This window comes from Chanos chanos, chromosome 13 (genome assembly GCF_902362185.1).
Source record: "Chanos chanos chromosome 13, fChaCha1.1, whole genome shotgun sequence".
NCBI classification, from domain to species: Eukaryota; Metazoa; Chordata; class Actinopteri; order Gonorynchiformes; family Chanidae; genus Chanos; species Chanos chanos.
In genome coordinates, this window is record NC_044507.1 from 19,626,422 (window position 1) to 19,642,736 (window position 16,315).

The following is a 16,315-nucleotide window of genomic DNA, read 5'->3' on the forward strand; positions in this document are numbered from 1 at the left end:
AGCCCTAATAAACAGCCATGGTCAGAGCTCCACAGAAGGATGAGCAAAATAGGCAGTTTTCTCACAGTCTCTGCTCAGAGCACTCTAGACTTCCTCTCGAAAAACAGATCTTAAAATAAAGGCTGTGTGAAAGAAAAAGGCTGCTTGTTACTCCCATCACCCCTTTGTCCCACATGGCTGGACTGGACATTAGGATGAAGTAGAGACCTAAGAGTGCAGCAGCTTGTTTGAGAGAGCAGGACAGTCTACTTTATCGTTTTACAGCCACAGGTCACCATGCAGAACAAATACAGCTGAAGATAAATAGATACATGAATAATATTCCAACTCACGCTCCGGCCAGGTTTTACCCATACACATTCAGTTCCCAGCCTGCTTCCTGATAATGTTGTCATTTATTACACGCCTTTTGTGTGTGTGTCTGTATGTGTGTGTGTGTGTGTGTGTGTGTGTGTGTGTGTGTGTGTGTGGCCCACTGACAAGATGCAGATGGCACCGGCCTACAGGCTACACTCAACAAAAATGTCTTGGTGCGGTAAAAGATTGCATTGGCTCATACTCTTAATTTTCCAAAAGTGACCAAATTCCATCTGTCAGAAAAACAGAGTCATTAATCGCAGAGCAGTAGGAAGTGTGTAATTAATGCATACAGAAACATTTATAACCGCAAACATGTGTTGTTTAATGCCCCAGAGTAAATTCAGTGTGACACTGGTACACACTAGCACCATCACACCTGCTTCAACTACCCTGTCGTATTTATGAATTGAAATATACCCTGTTTGAAAGTAACTCAAATACAGGGAGCAGTGGAAGGAGAAGAAAATGAAAAGAAAAGTTATCTTCTCTCATTTATAAGAGAGAAATGGATGTATAGTATAAGCAGAAGTTGACGGGAAGTCACTGATAGTAGAAGAGATTTTCCAGAGTAAGGCGAACCTTTGAAAGTCACTCATCACATAAACTTCTCACATCTGATGTGGGTGTTTCTGAAGTACATCTTCAAACAGTTGTCTTTGAGGGGAAATTGCTTTCTTCCTCTCCTTTGGAGAATTGTGAGAACAATATTTGACTGGAAGGTTTTGCGTAAAATAAATAAATAAATAAATAAAATACAGTCCCTGTCTTTTGGAAGGTCTTAGTCATTTGAAGTGGTTTTGAAAGAGTGTACTGGAAGTGTAGCTTCAGGAGTTTGGCTTAGCTCAGGTGCCCTTGATGTTTTTTTTGCCTCAGGATACCAAGTGGCTTACCGTCTGGATTCGGGAGATCCCAACCAGTTCACCACTGTGGAGGTGGGTCCCGACACCCGACATTTCACAGCGGTCGGCCTCACTCCAGAGTCTGGATACGTGTTTCGCATCGCCGGGAAAACCGAGCAGGGCTGGGGCACTCCCGCACAGGCCATGGTCATCACCACCGAAATTAGAGGTGATTTTCTCATACATGCACACACACATGCATGCACACACACACACACACTTGAATACACACACACACACACACACACACACAGACATCCATACACACATACACACACACATGCACACACACACACATGCTTACACAGCATACGCACAAAAGACTGTCCTATTCAATAGTGCAATAATAATTTATGGGTGCATAGAGACCATTCTTCCCCCAATTATATCTTTTCCATCAGATTATTTCAGTGCGTTCATTTTCTTAGCTACATTACAGCCTGTACAAAACCTATTCATTTTGGTCTTTATCTGGGTAGCGTGATTCCCTGCATACCTAAGTTGAGTTGACAGCTAGGACATGTTATCATGAACATAATTATTTCATCTGCTTGTGGTGTATTTGGTTATCTGACAGTTCACTGTCGAGATCTGAGAGCAGAAGTACCGGGTTAAGAATGGAAAGTCATGGTTGAGGATCAGCTTTAGACCCAGCTGAAACAGATTGATCCTTCACTTTAAAACCCCTGCAAAGAGACAAGACGAGCGACTGAGATGACAGGGAGGGGAGGGGTGGGGTGTGGGTGGGGGTGGGGGTGGGGGTGGGGGTCTATTCAATAGCTTTCCCAGCGCACAATCTGCATCTTTAATGGTGATCGATATTACCCACCTTTAAATAAACAATTATGCCTCTTCACATTGATTTCTCCAATCAAGATCGATGCGGTCACGCAGCGCTGTGTTACAGGGGGCAGGGACGAGTAGGGAGGCCAGGGCTAGGAGGTTGAGTGATGTGTACACTGGGGGCACTCAGCTCCATAATTCTGAGTTAGTCAGCAGCAGTAAGACTCATCTGACCTCTGACCTCTCTACTCCTCCTCTTGCTTCTCCAGAGCGGCCCCAGCCCCCGAAGAAGCTGAGCGCACCCCAGGATGAGGTGCAGTCCCGTCGGCTGCGACTCAGCTGGACCCCAGGGGAAGACGGCTCCTCGCCCGTGCGCTACTTCACGCTGCAGACGCGGGAGCTCCCCGAAGGAGAGTGGATCACCCACTCCTCCGCCATCAGCCACAACTGCACCTCCTGGGAAGTAGACCGGTGAGAGCCTTCACCACGTCGTCGCCCGACTCCTTCAACACAACCACACCTACAGACACTGTGCTGCAAAGCAGTCCCTGCTGGGAAGACTTAATTCACTGCACTTTCACCGCTGAGTAAAAGATATTTCTCATCTTTATCTAGGCTCTTAACCTTGCTGGAGCTGTATAGCAAGAGTTATATGACAGTACTGTTATTAAAAGCTTGGGAGCTTTTTCTCTTTTTTATTTTTTTTAGTTTTCCACTGGACTAATTTACGACGCTCCCTGTGATTTGGAAAGTGGGAAAAACAATCTGCAGCAGTGAACCATCTGCACTCTGGCTTTTGCATTTGAATTACACTTTTGCTGCAACTGTGATTATAAAGGCAGTCAAATGGTATTTTATGTGCATTCAGAGGGCCATCTCATCTTGATTATGATGACTCCTCTCCCTCTGGTTAGGACTCTCTGGTCTATAGGCATTTTACTGCCTTCTAAAGAATCTGAGCGACACTCAATGGATGATTTAGCCTTGATTTGTGTCTTAAGCTGAGGAGAGTGGGTTGTTTTCTCCCTCCTCTATGTTATATCAAACTGTAGTCCTGATATCAGACTGCAGTCCTAACACACTGACTCTCAGGGCTGTGTTCAAATTTCCTAAACAGAACAAATCTAATACTTAGATAGAAATGTTAGAAATGAAAACACATTGACTGAATGAGAACTTGACAGAGGTAGCTCGATCCAGAGTTTGCACCTGGGTCCAGGCCAAATGTTTAAGTACCATCATCTTATCTTTCTTTCTCTCTTTCTCTCTCTTTATATAGGGATAGATAGATAGATAGATAGATAGATAGATAGATAGATAGATAGATAGATAGATAGATAGATAGATAGATAGATAGATAGAATTGTATTGCTATGAAGAATGCATCCGTTACTTGCCCCCCCCCCTTTTTTTGCCTACTGTTGTTTGAAGAATAATCCTGTAATTTTCATCCATACCCTTGAGTTTTGATGAATTCTGTCTGTAACATTTGTAGATGCGAGCACATACACGCACTGCTGAGCCACATGATAGGCAATGATAGGAAAAATCTTTGTCCAATATGAAAGAATTCACGGGTTGTGCAATCCCTTAGGCTGAAACCCTTCACTTCATACAAGCTCAGAATGATGGCAACTAATGACGTTGGAGACAGCGAGTACAGCCAAGAGACGGATGCAATTACGACTTTACAAGATGGTGAGTAAAGATGGAAGTGTGTTCCGCACACGCCCATAGGCAGTAGCTGAAGTCGTCCTGAGCCCCACTGAAAAGAGGAAATAACTACCTGTATGAAGAAACCAACCTGTGTCTTAGGCGTGTTCTCTTACTCTGTACTTTAATGGAAAATTGCAAGCTACAGAAGACTGACTGAAACGATTTTTTGCCACAGCCTGTTGTGATTTTTTTTGTTCGGACAACATTGGTTTTATTTATTTGTTTGTTTGTTTATTTATTTATTTCTATCCTTAGTTCCGGATGAGCCCCCTGTCATTCAGGCTGTGAGGCCCTCCACGACCACATCTGTCCTGGTGCAGTGGCTGGTATGGAATTTTAATCGCTCTCTCAGGAGGACTCCGAGAGCCCCACAGCCCCCTACTTAATGTCTGTTTGCACTGACTCGCCGAGTCTTGAGTGACTGGTTTGCAAATGAACCTGTTCAGTCTGAAAAGATAGGCTAACATCCTGGAAGGTTATCACCTATTAAATGCATGCATTACCAATATAATCTGTTTAATTATCTGATTTTCATCAGCGAACAGGCTCCTTAACAGGACAATCCTCTGGGACCCTGTTACGCATTGCTTAGTATTCCTTTGGCATGTTGGCATATCTTGGCGCTACAGCATATTGATAATGCACATTTAGCAAGTTCACAGAGGACTCAGGCTTGCCTTGGATAATTAATATCCATGCATACAGGCCATCCCACACTCCAAAGGGATATTAATTAGTTGCTGAAACCTTTATTCAGTGACCTATGAGCCCTGGAGCAGCTCCCCGACTGCCTTGTTTTATCACTGAGAACACTGAAGCCTCACTGAGTTGATTGTTTTTTTTTTTTTTTTCTTTCCCTGCACAGGCTTCTGTTAATTACCTACAGAACCGACTCTCCCTGAAATTACATCCTCATCTTTTATTTATCGCATCTGCTATATGCTGGACCCTAATGCCATGGACACTGGCAATGAGGATTAGTCAAATCTGCCTGTCACTTTGTCTCGAACACGTTTTTTTTCCTTCCCTCACCGTCTAAAGTGTTCTTTAATAAGGAACAGGAGATCAGTAAAAAGAATGTGACCTTTCATTTCGTCTATGGTGTTGCAGCCGCCCAAGGACGAGAGTGTGAATGGGGTGCTGGTGGGGTACCGTCTGTATTACCGCGAGCTGCAATATGACAGCACTCCGCCGGAGTCAAAGAAGACCATTAATGGCTCTTCTTCACGTGCAGATTTGACAGGTACGGTAATGGCTCTTCTTTGCGTGTTGATTTGGTCAGACACAGTAATAGCTCTTTGCGTGCTGATTTGGTTAAGTTGAGTAATGGCTCCTCTTCGCCTGCTGGTTTGGACAGGTATGCTAATGACGGCGTCAAGGCTCTCGGTGTACCGCGACTTTATCTGAGGGGGGGTTGTTTGTTTGTTTGTTTTGGCCTCACGGAAAATCATCTTTTTGGGTTATTGAAAAATAAATATGTTGTTTTCCTCCCAAGCACTTTATGTGTATTTCTTCCTCATTTTCCAAGCTGTGATTTGTGACGTTTGTGAGGATAAGCAGCGCGTTCTGCAGTCTCATTTTTGGCAGAGGAAAAGTAGGGCTTTAGAAATACAATTGGATCACAATCATTGACGCCTTTGAAATGGTTGAAGTAACCCATGAAATATATGTCAATATGCTGAATTTTTGCCCGGTCAAAGCTGGGGCAATCGAGCTTGAACGTTATCTGAGCTTTTGGACGCCAGCCTTTCCCGTTTTTTTCCGTTGGTTTGAGAATAATTTTCCGCTGGATGGCTGAGCTGAGGTGAACTCATTACATGCTTGGGCCGCGTGAGGTTGGCGAATCACGAGGTTGAGCCCGAGTCTTCGGTGTCTACCGTGCCGCCGCACTCCGCACAGTAACTGGGATCCAGACGCTAAATCTTTTTTGACAAATTGGACTCAGCAGTGTTGACAGCATATAAATGCTCAGGCCCGAAGCAGCCAAGCAAGGAAGCATATTTAATTTTTTTTTTCTCCCCTCTCCACTGGTCAGGGCAGAAGAGCAATATCTCTCCTTTCACAGGTTAGACCTCTTTTCTGCAAAATTAAGCATACTCACAGCAACGTGCCCCATCTGCTCTTACTGGAATGAGTCTAAATATCATGGGTAAAAGACTATGACTACACCGTCTTCACTAAACAATTGCTCAAAAAAACCCCGATAAGACCTTTGTGCACAGAGCTCGCTGAGGCTCGTGTCTGTGTGGTAATACATTTAACATTTAGAAACTAATGAAAGTGCTGTGTTGTCAAACGCGAGAGACAAAACGTCAGATCCTCAAGCCGGTGATGTTGTAATGCTCTACACGAAAAACAATGCTCAATTCAATGCATCTTCTTTTCTTTTTCCCAAAATCGATGATGTATTCTTTGCAAGTGAAGATGGAGTGGTGTATGTTTACGGCACATGTACATGTTAGGTCTCTAATGCACCCAAGCCGGTTATACTTACTTATTATAAGCCGGGTTCCATTATTGACTGTTTTTTGAATCATTTATCTTTAGGGTCCCATTAGGTGTTTCGTCTCTGGGTCTGACTCAAGTCACTGCGGAGAGCAGAGAGATGTGAACATTGTGAGGCCTTATCAATCTTCTAGGGTCGTGTGTGCTGAGAGGCTACGTCTGAAAAAAACGAAAAAAATAAAATAAAATATTACTGCCATGATATGAGACATCTCTTTGATATGTGTCTCTAGCTTGGCTCATTTTAAGTAATGTATTCGTCTGTTTCATCCTCCTTTCCTTCTTTCCGCAGCAGCCAAAAGCACTGTGAAGACAGTGAGTGATCCTTCGCTAACGGAGTTTGAGCTAACACGTAAGCTTCGTTTAGCTGGCTATTTAATTTAATTGTGTCTGCCTTTGAAGTCCGAGCAGATTATTCATTCTCTGTTTGGAGAATGAGAGGGCTGTAATTTCTTCCTGTGTTGAAGTCAGGGTGCTTCCTATAATTTGTCTGTTTCGACATTGAACAATTTAGCCTCCAGATATTGAAAAGAAATTAACTTGTTCAGCTGTGTACTGTATCATGTAACAAAGTGTGTAACTCATCTATCTGGACAAAATTGCATAAATAGCATTGCAAGATCACAGACTCGTAAAAAAAAAGAAAAAGTCCAGAGAACCAAATTCTCAGCTCAGTTATCAAGTTCAAGTTCAGCATGAACGTGTAGATTAATTAGCATAGCACAGTTTCCTCAAGTTTCCTGTCAAATGACTTATTTTAGAATTCCAAGCTAAGATTCTTTCAGTTTAATTCACTGTGTGGTTACTTTTCATCTCAACAGTTTTCTGATTTTTTATTCTTTTTTTTTTTTTTGGTTGTTCAGAGCTGCAAAAATACAGACGTTATGAAATTGTGATGACGGCGTACAACATCATTGGTGAAAGTCCTGCGAGTGCTCCAGTGGAGGTTTTCGTTGGTGAGGCAGGTAATTATCTGAATATTACATATTATATTACACATTTTTTAAAACCAACGTGGTCCCCGAATGGCCAGCCCCTTGAAAGAATCTCTAAATTCGACTGCTTGTCCAAAGCTGTCATAATTTTTTAAACGCTGTGCTTCCATTATGAGGTCGACTTTTATTTTATTTTATTTTATTTTATTTTATTTTATTTATTTATTTTTAACAAAACCCTCAAAAAGATGCATGTAACTATTGACTGTCCTTGATATTTATGCTCATGCATTATTTCTGTGAAACTGCTGTGTCATTGTGAAGGTCACCAGGCAACCAATATTCCCTGAGTAGACAGCACTCAAAAGCTTGATGAGGTGACTTGTCTTGAGAGCTGGTTGGTTGCTGTCAGTGAGGGCAGCTTTGGTCAAGCCCAAAAACACTGTTCATTTGTATTCGTGGACCATTCAGTGTGGAGGCACATTTTTAGGATAGGACCACAATATCCTCCCCCTTCCTTAGGGTGGCCTTGAGGCTGGGGATTGTATTGCAATGCACAGGGGAGTGGGGCCGCATGCTGCTGCACCCCACACAGGAGCAACACTTAACATGAGATGGCAGATATGAATTGCACCTTTTTCCTCTCTCTCGCGCTCTCTCTCTCTCTCTCTCTCTCTCTCTCTCTCTCTCACTCTCTCTCTCTCTCTCTCTCTCTCTCACTCTCTCTCTCTCTTTCTCTCTCTCGCTCTCTCTGTCGCTCTCTCTCTCTCTGTCTCTCTCTTTCTCTCTGCTGTATCATGAGGAGAGGAGAAAGCAACTGACGAAGTCACCGTGGAGGTGCAAATCAAACCGATGTGACAGATACATTCGCGCACGCGCATGCACGCACACACAGACCGCGCACGCCTAGCGGAAGCTACATAAGGTATAAGTAGACACGGCTCCGCTGGGTGTGATCAGAGTGACAGCTGTCACCGGGCGTCGGAGTCATTATCCAGAGACAGTCACTTTTCAAATGAAGGCAGATGTCGCTCAAAGCCGTCTCCCCAGTAGATCCACTACATATAGAACCTAGATGTCAAAATTAACCCAAAGCCTTGGGCAATAGAGTAAAAGAATAAATAAATATGCCCAGCATGCTGTACAAAATTACTACTAGACCCAGATCAGCGGCTTCAGAGATCATTGTGTGTGAGGTGACTTACAACAGCGCTCAGTTTAAAGGCTTTCTCCTTTGCCCTCCTGCAGGGTTTTTCTCCTTTACCCTCCTGTGGGTTCAGCCTTGCTGAAATAGAGATTTTTACAGAGCAGGAAAAAAAAAAGTTCACTTACTATGTGGTTGACAGCTTAGAAGTATTGGACTTAAATTCATGAACATGAACATCAACTAGCCGCGCTCTTGACTCAGAGAGCTGCCCTTTTCAGTCATCAGTGAAGTCATGCACCGTTTTGTTTTGGGGGGGGGGGGGGGGGGGGGGTTTAAGCCAAAATTCTATCTGAATTTTATTTTCGAGTATTATTCATGTCTTTCACTTGGATCTTTCATGATGAAGTGATACATTTGTGATAGGTTGAAAGTATTCTTCAAACTGTGTTGAGATGGTATTTTTTTTTTTAAGTCATTATTGTTTGTAATTATTTGCTGCGTAATCTCCAAAAAGCTTGCCTAAGAGGGGTACTCAAATGGATGGCAGCATCTAATGAGCTGCCAAAAACAGGAAGACAAACATGACAGCATCCAAACACTACTACAGGAGATGAGTCTCTAATTGCTGGACTGCTTGTGAGGTATCGGCATATAGAAATAATATTTCTCTCTCTACCGAAGACTGGAGAGTTTCCATCAAGAGATTACCTCTCATTTTTTTTAGAATTTTCAAGAGCCGTTACTGGGGAAAACGCTCCTCTGAAAAGATGCAATACTAATGGATTTCGTACATACATATGAAAGTGTTAACCTCAGCCAAATTGGCACAAACACGGAACGGGACGGAGCGCAGCGCAAGAGGGATGCGAACTGTAAGCGTCGGTCGGGTTTGGAAGCTCGCTCCCAGTGCCGTCTCCCCTTGCAGCGACGGAAACGGAGGCGATGGCGGCGCATCGTCGCGGTCCGTAGAACAGAGCACCGGTGAGAGAGGGGTGACGTTAATAACAGACGTAGTTTTAGTGCTGGCAGGACGCAGCACCGTTTTTTCCCTTTTTCTGGGCCTCATTGTCAGGTTTTTGGCCGTCTCTCATAAGGAGTTTAATGAAGCAGTAAATATGAATCCGTCGGCGCGAGCTCAAGCAGCTGGCAGAGCAGGCAGGGTTATCAGCATCAGCTTATTAACAGCATCATTAGAGGGGGCCAGGCTGGGAGATTACTCCCAACAGCAGGAGGTGGAACAGCCAAACAAACAAATGAATTTCCTGCTGATTAACGTCAGGTTCTGGAAAACCCAAGGATGTTCTGGGGAGGGGTTTCACGGCAGGTGACACGTGCTGGTAGAAAGGGGGGGGGGAGCAGGTGTGTGAAGGGTGTAGTGCCCTTTAAACCTTCCCCCATCTTTTTTCCTGCTCTAGTAATAACAAGAGCAATTTAAAGAAAAAAGAATTTTCTTTATTGATTTTCAAAACTTGTTGGATTAAGTCGAACTCCTCTGAACCATTGTGTGTGCATGTCATTTTTACAGCAGCATACAATTATTCAGCTTCACCTTTATTACACTCAATTTACTGTGTTCTTACGCCTCGCATGATTTGGTTCCATTTTGACTATGTTGTTGTGGCTTGTCTGGCTTTGGTCTTTCATTGGTTAAGCAGCGCGCGGTGTTGTGTGAGGGCGTTCCGCTGAACATTCTGTCCGTGATGAGTAACTTTGTTTACTCTGATCACATGACCTCTTCTCCCTCAGCCCCTTCGGTGGCCCCTCAGAACATCCAGGTCAACACGCTGTCGTCCACCCAGCTGGAAGTTCAGTGGGAGCCACCCCCTGTGGAGACTCAGAATGGCATTATCCAGGGCTACAAGGTAAAATCCTCCACTCTTCTCTCTCTCTCTCTCTACCCCCTCTCTCTCTCCCCCTCTCTATCTCTCTCTCTCTCTCCCTCTCTGTCTGTCTGTCTGTCTTTCCAACCTCTTCTCCATCTCTTTGTCTCCCTCTCTCTGTCCAGGACCTCTGCTTAGCTCGCTTACACACCATCTGCCTCTGTTTCATCTGCTTCATCTCTTTCTTCTCTATCTCTCTCTCCCTCTGCCATCTCTGGCTCCCTGGGGAGGAAGAATGGCCAGAACCAGAGATTTTTTTACTGTCTTCACACTTACAGTGCAGTAGATAATGATGTCAGACAGTATGTTCAAATGATTTTCCCATTTGGGTCATGAAATAATTATTAAGGGTTGGGGGTTAAGTGAATACTTGTTGAAATATACATGACATTGATGTATGGAGTTTAGTAGAAGCTGTGCATTGATACAACAGAAACTCCTTACTGATCCCTTACGTTTTCTTGGAGTTTGGACACTCTACACTGTGTCATCTGCACCAAAAAGCCGGTGAACTGCCGGAAAACAAAGACACGCCTTAAACCTCAAGCGTCATTTCATCTCATTCGCTTTTTGCATGTGGTCCTCTGTCATATTCATTTGGGGTTTTTTTTTTTTTGTTTGTTTATTTTTGTTTTTATTTTTATTTTTGTTTTTTCCTTTAAGATACATTACTGGGAGATGGACAACCAGAATGAGACAGAGAAAGTGAAAATCCTGTTTCTGCCGGAAACAACTATAAGACTGAAGAACCTAACCAGCTATACCTTCTACCTGGTCAAACTGTCTGCCTTCAACGCTGCCGGGGACGGCCCTTTCAGCGAGCCCAGGAGGGGGCGCACTCTCCAAGCAGGTCCTGACGCAGTTCAGATCACGCTTCACCAACTGATCCAGGATCAGCTTTTCTAAAACCGAATACCAACATCTACACATTCGTCTTAGGGCCATAAGTCGTCTTACCGTGCCTATTCCTCTCTGAGCTGAGAAAAATCTGTTGGAACTCAGTGTATAATTCCCCCATTATTTCAAAAAGGCATCGTTCATATTAGCAATTCATGTGTTTCACATTAAGTTATCTGCAGTGCAACTGTTGTCTGGACGAATCATGTAAGAGCAGGAAATGGTTTGACCCCGAGGCTTTGCCTCATCAATACAACAGGGAGGTGTTCCCTCTCTATCCACAAACCACTTTGAACTGAAAAGGGGAAAAAAAGAAAGAAAAAAACATTCAAAAATTATTCAAATGGTCTTGACGTGACCTCATTTGCACAAGTAGAGGCAATTCGCCCCCTCTCTGGTCCTCCATTTGACATTTGCCAAAAGGAACAGGCATGCTCACAGAGCTCCAATTTACATATGGACAGAGAGGGCCACGGTACCCCTGTCATAAAAAATGTCATCTTAATCAACTTGTATTTATTTTATTTTGTGAGTTTTTTTTCCTGTTCTTACTGTCTTTGATTCTTTTTAAGGTGTTTTATGTCTCTTTCCTGGGGCTGGTGATGTATGTGTGCTACATTCCACTCTTTTCCACAGCTCCCAGTGCTCCCAGTTTCATTTCTTTTTCGGAGGTGACCAGTACCACTCTCAACGTGTCCTGGGGTTTTCCTCTGTCACCAAATGGAGTGGTGGAAGGCTACAGGGTGGTCTATGAGCCCACTGCTCCTATCCACGGTACCAATCGCGTTTTTCTTAAGGAGTTTGTTACTAGTTATATCTTAATGATTCAGTGTGTGTGTGTGTGTTTTGTTTTGTTTTGTTTTTTGTTGTTCCTTTTTTATGCCACCATAATGTGATGTGCCTGGTTTTACAGAGAAAATTATGTGCACAAAGCTTGAGAAAACTCATTTTCCGACCATTGTTTCATCGATAGCTGTGCAGTGTTTTCTCAAGCTCAGCCCTGCAGCTGAAAATTACAAAAGTTAATCATTTTCTCGGTGTCAACATTTACTGCATTGATTGAATCTCATCGATAAATAACAGGCTTAGTTAAGTTTCAGACTGACTCTGCCATTTACTCAGTCACAGCAACAAGATGTGTTCTGTGTGTGTGTGTGTGTGCGTGCGTGCGTGTGTGTTTGTGTGTGTGTGTGCGCGCGCATGTGTATCTGTTTGTGTGTGTGTGTGTGTGTGTGTGTGCCTGTGCCTGCATGTATGTGTGTGTGTTTGTGTGCGTCTGTATGTGTGTGTGTGCCTGTGCATGCCTGTATGTGCTTGTGTGTGTGTGTGTGTAGGTGTGAGTAAGGTGGTGACAGTGGACATCAGAGGGAGTTGGCAGCGCTGGCTGAAGGTGAGGGACTTGACCAGAGGAGTCACCTACAGTTTCCGCGTGCAGGCTAAGACCATCGCCTACGGACAAGAGGCCCAAGCTAACATCACCGCTGGGCCCTTGCAAGGTACGAGGCCTCGCCTGCTCATAACAGCAAACAAATTGGCAAACAAAATCAACAAACATTGCCTCTGCTGCTCAGCACATCACACAATATACATTACTCTTGCTGAGTCAGAGGAGAGAACGAACGCGCCTGGTCAGGTATAGCTTGATAAATCACAGACTGTAGTCGTTTACCCCAGCCCAGCACCGTCCACCATCATTTTCTTTTTGGCACTCCAGCCACAGAAGTTTTCTGGCACTGGTTTTGACGTATTGACAGCTGTTGGCGGACACCTGACAATAACCTCCGTTTTGTGCCCTTGTGCGTAGAGTAAGTGTATGAGTAAAAGAGGGGCAGTGTTTCATCGTGATACCTCAGCCTTAATTTCCCGGCCTCAGTCCGCGGCTCTCTGATATATCCTCTGTATAATCCTCATGCTTGTAGAAAGGCTCAACGCACTCAACACAGTTTCTAATCTGGGCGTAGGATTCTCTCACCTGTCTTTCACCTTCGTGTTTTGTGCGCCTTTGTTTACCACAGCACTCTCCCCTCTGTTCTCAGGTTCACCAGGCTCACCTGTGCAGGCAACAGTCACAAAATCTGGCTCCGCCCTCACTGTTCATTGGTTGCCAGGAGACACCGGAAAAGGGCAAATCACAGGCTACGTGATTGAGGCCCGTCCCTCTGGTATGCACACAGCATTGAAACCTTATATCTTTTACAACAGTGTATAATTTTCAGAGCTCTAGTGTTTGAGTGTTGAGTTGTTGTTTAGTTTTGCTTTGAACGACACCATGAGAGCAGTGCCACGTGCTGAATGAGGCGTGGGTGTCCGCACATTATATTGTACCCGTGAAAAGAAAGGAAGGAGAAAAAAAAATCAATGCAGGACGTCAGCATGAAACCTCTGTTTCCAGGGTACCTCAAAAAGTCGACGGTGTTTCCACGGCTTTTTAACACATGCACATTTTGGCCGCAATGCCTGTCGCATAATGAGGGCCTGATCTTTTTCATCACTCTTTTTTTTTTTTGTGAGAGAGCTTAAAGCACCATTTAATAAAGATAGCTCTTACAGACACCTTAGAGTTCATAGTGGGATTTTATTAAGCGTAACCCTTCTCCCTGCAGATGAAGGACTATGGGATACCTTTGTCAGACACCTGCCCCCCAGTGTCACCTCTCACTCCATTAGCCTGGACCGCCTCCGGCAGGGCGTGAGCTACCAGTTCCGAGTGCTGGCTGTCAACGACTTTGGCTACGGTGAACCTAGTGCGCCCTCTACTGCCATGTCCGGTAACTGCACTCTATCACCCAACTATAATATGGCATCTTCATAACATGAGATGAAAGAAAGTGGGGGTGTTAACTTCAGTCGTATTTTTATGGTGTTGTTGTCTGGGCCAAGCATCTAGGAAAAGCTGTCAGATCACTGTATGACATGCTACACTTTATACCCCCTTTGGTACCCCCTTTTATTAGCAGGCCACATGATCACTCTCGACCTGCCATGGACTGGCGACTTGTGCAGGGTGTTTCCCTGCCTTTCACCCAGTGACTGCTGGGATAGGCTCCGTGATCCTAATTAGGATAAGCGGTTTTGAAAATGAATGAATGAATGATCACTCTCTGGTTATCTTATAGCCTTATAAGAAGAAAGAATGTCTTGGTTATAAACAGCGGCATGTGGACTCTGTACTTGGTAAACAAGCGACCTCTGACTCAGTGCTGATAAAGCATACTCCTTCTCAGTAACGAGCGTTTTCTAAGTAGGATTTCCATCATTTTATAACCAGGTAAAAATTTGGTCCCACTGCAGCATAAGAGTCCGAGTTTTCATGTAGAGTTTCCCTCTTTGACAAAGTAAGGGTTGTCTCTTCGTCCATAACCTCTGAGCCATAATGTCATAATGAAGAGAGTGTCTTTCTTCTTTTTGTGTTTTGTTTTTGTTTTTTGTTTTTTATGGGTAGTAATTAGTGCACAGCATATGAAAGTGCTGAGTCATGCATCCATCACCCAGTGTGGCGAGATTTGTTTAGTCCTTACCGATGTTGCCATAAAATCAGAGGCAGATACCTACCTTAAAAAACAGCTTTTTGTTCTCCATTTCCATCTCTTCATCTCACTGGCACTCTTGCCCCAAGCCAAGCGTTAAGTGTCGCGCTAAGGGGTATGCCAACAGTTAACTGGCAAGAGCGAGTAAGGTTTAAACCCACGGTCCTATTGGTTACCTAGCAACACCCCGTACTGCTACAGCATTCTTCTGTGGAAATGGACTTAAGGTTTGGATTTTGTCAAACCAGTCCTAAAATTGTACCAATAAACGTGGGCCTGTCGAGGATTTCTGTGGCACACCCTGCTATTCCAGAATCAGAGCAGTTGTAAAGTGGGCGTCTGGATGGCTGATCCCATGTCAGTTAAAACTTAAAAGCGGATTCTTTTCAGTCTAGCCTAGCAGAGACACCCCCCCCCCTCCCTTTTTGTGCAGAACTGGCCTTGACTTCAACTGTTCCATGTAACTTTGGTTTCCCGACAGTGTTTCTGACAGCTGAAATCGCTGGCTACAAGTGTTTATAGAGTTGTTTATAGCCTCCTCCTGCTTTGTGGAAAGTGAATTTTCTGTATTTTGAAATTCTCAGATAACTGCGTAAATGGGCCTGTGGTTACTGAAACCAGACAGAATAACAGATGGTTAATTCAGTAATAAGTAATAAAGCTAGCCCATGAATTGTCTTCATCTTTAATGATCCAAACCCTAAAAATGATTCATGCACTTTTCTCAACTGGAAAATTGTCACCATCACACTAAGTCGTGAGGAATCATTTAAAAGTGTTCCCAAACATTATACTTATTGTTTCTTCAAACTTTACATAATATTGAGGCCTGGATGGCTTTTGTTCGTAGAAAGGTTCACAGCAAAGCTTTCCCATACTTACTCTAGCTGTGCCCTTTTGTCAGGGTTAGCCTCTTACGCTCTGCAATATAATGAGATCATGTTGACTGCTTCTGTTGTCTGTTTGGTTAATGAGTAACTAAAGCAGCATGGTGTAAATGCATGACATCATCAGAGGCTGGATGTTGTGTTAGGCCGAAAGCAGTGTATGAAAAATGTGGAACATAAGTGAAGAATTAGCTGGCTAAAGGAAGAATCTCAAGTTATTCAGGTCCTCATTTGTTCATTCACAGTTACTGACATATAGACACAAAACTGTGACCACAATGCAGTTTTACATCCCTCTTTATGTGTGTGTGTGTGTGTGTGTGTGCATATACACACACACACACACACACACACACACACACATTTGTACTGAAAGTGCTGAGTCATGCCTTTGTCTGTACTGAATGAACAACAGCACTGTAAACACATTCGTTGTCACTTTGCACATAAGTCACCTCAGTTTGTCACAATCACAACTCCTCTTCAGTAGCACATAGGGCATTTGCCTCAAGCTTCATCTTGTGTCTTCATCAGGTGGAATACTGTAGCCTGACAGATGTTCTGAAACATCCCATTCTTATCCTGACGTACATTACAAGTATTTTGGACTTTGATGAGTCTTGTCACGTTATTTGCATTGACATGTTGACAATTTCAGCTTATTTTGCTTATGGAAACAGATAGTTATTCCCATTGGCAGGTGGTTTTCTCTCTATCCAAACTATAACACATTGTTCATCGTGCTCCATCATGCAGTTGGTGTCTGAAAGGCAAATGAT

The 16,315-nt window shown here is 43.8% G+C and overlaps 1 protein-coding gene across 1 annotated transcript in view; it reads left to right on the top strand.

Moving 5' to 3' along the window:
- sdk1a (sidekick cell adhesion molecule 1a) overlaps nt 1–16,315 on the top strand; it is a 196,997-nt gene that overhangs the window by 173,473 nt on the left and 7,209 nt on the right. The window contains 13 exon segments of the mRNA XM_030790503.1: nt 1,234–1,428; nt 2,312–2,513; nt 3,637–3,740; nt 4,014–4,084; nt 4,869–5,001; nt 6,559–6,615; nt 7,127–7,228; nt 10,092–10,207; nt 10,889–11,075; nt 11,759–11,896; nt 12,457–12,618; nt 13,159–13,284; nt 13,726–13,890. Coding sequence (XP_030646363.1) covers nt 1,234–1,428; nt 2,312–2,513; nt 3,637–3,740; nt 4,014–4,084; nt 4,869–5,001; nt 6,559–6,615; nt 7,127–7,228; nt 10,092–10,207; nt 10,889–11,075; nt 11,759–11,896; nt 12,457–12,618; nt 13,159–13,284; nt 13,726–13,890 — 1,758 coding nt within the window.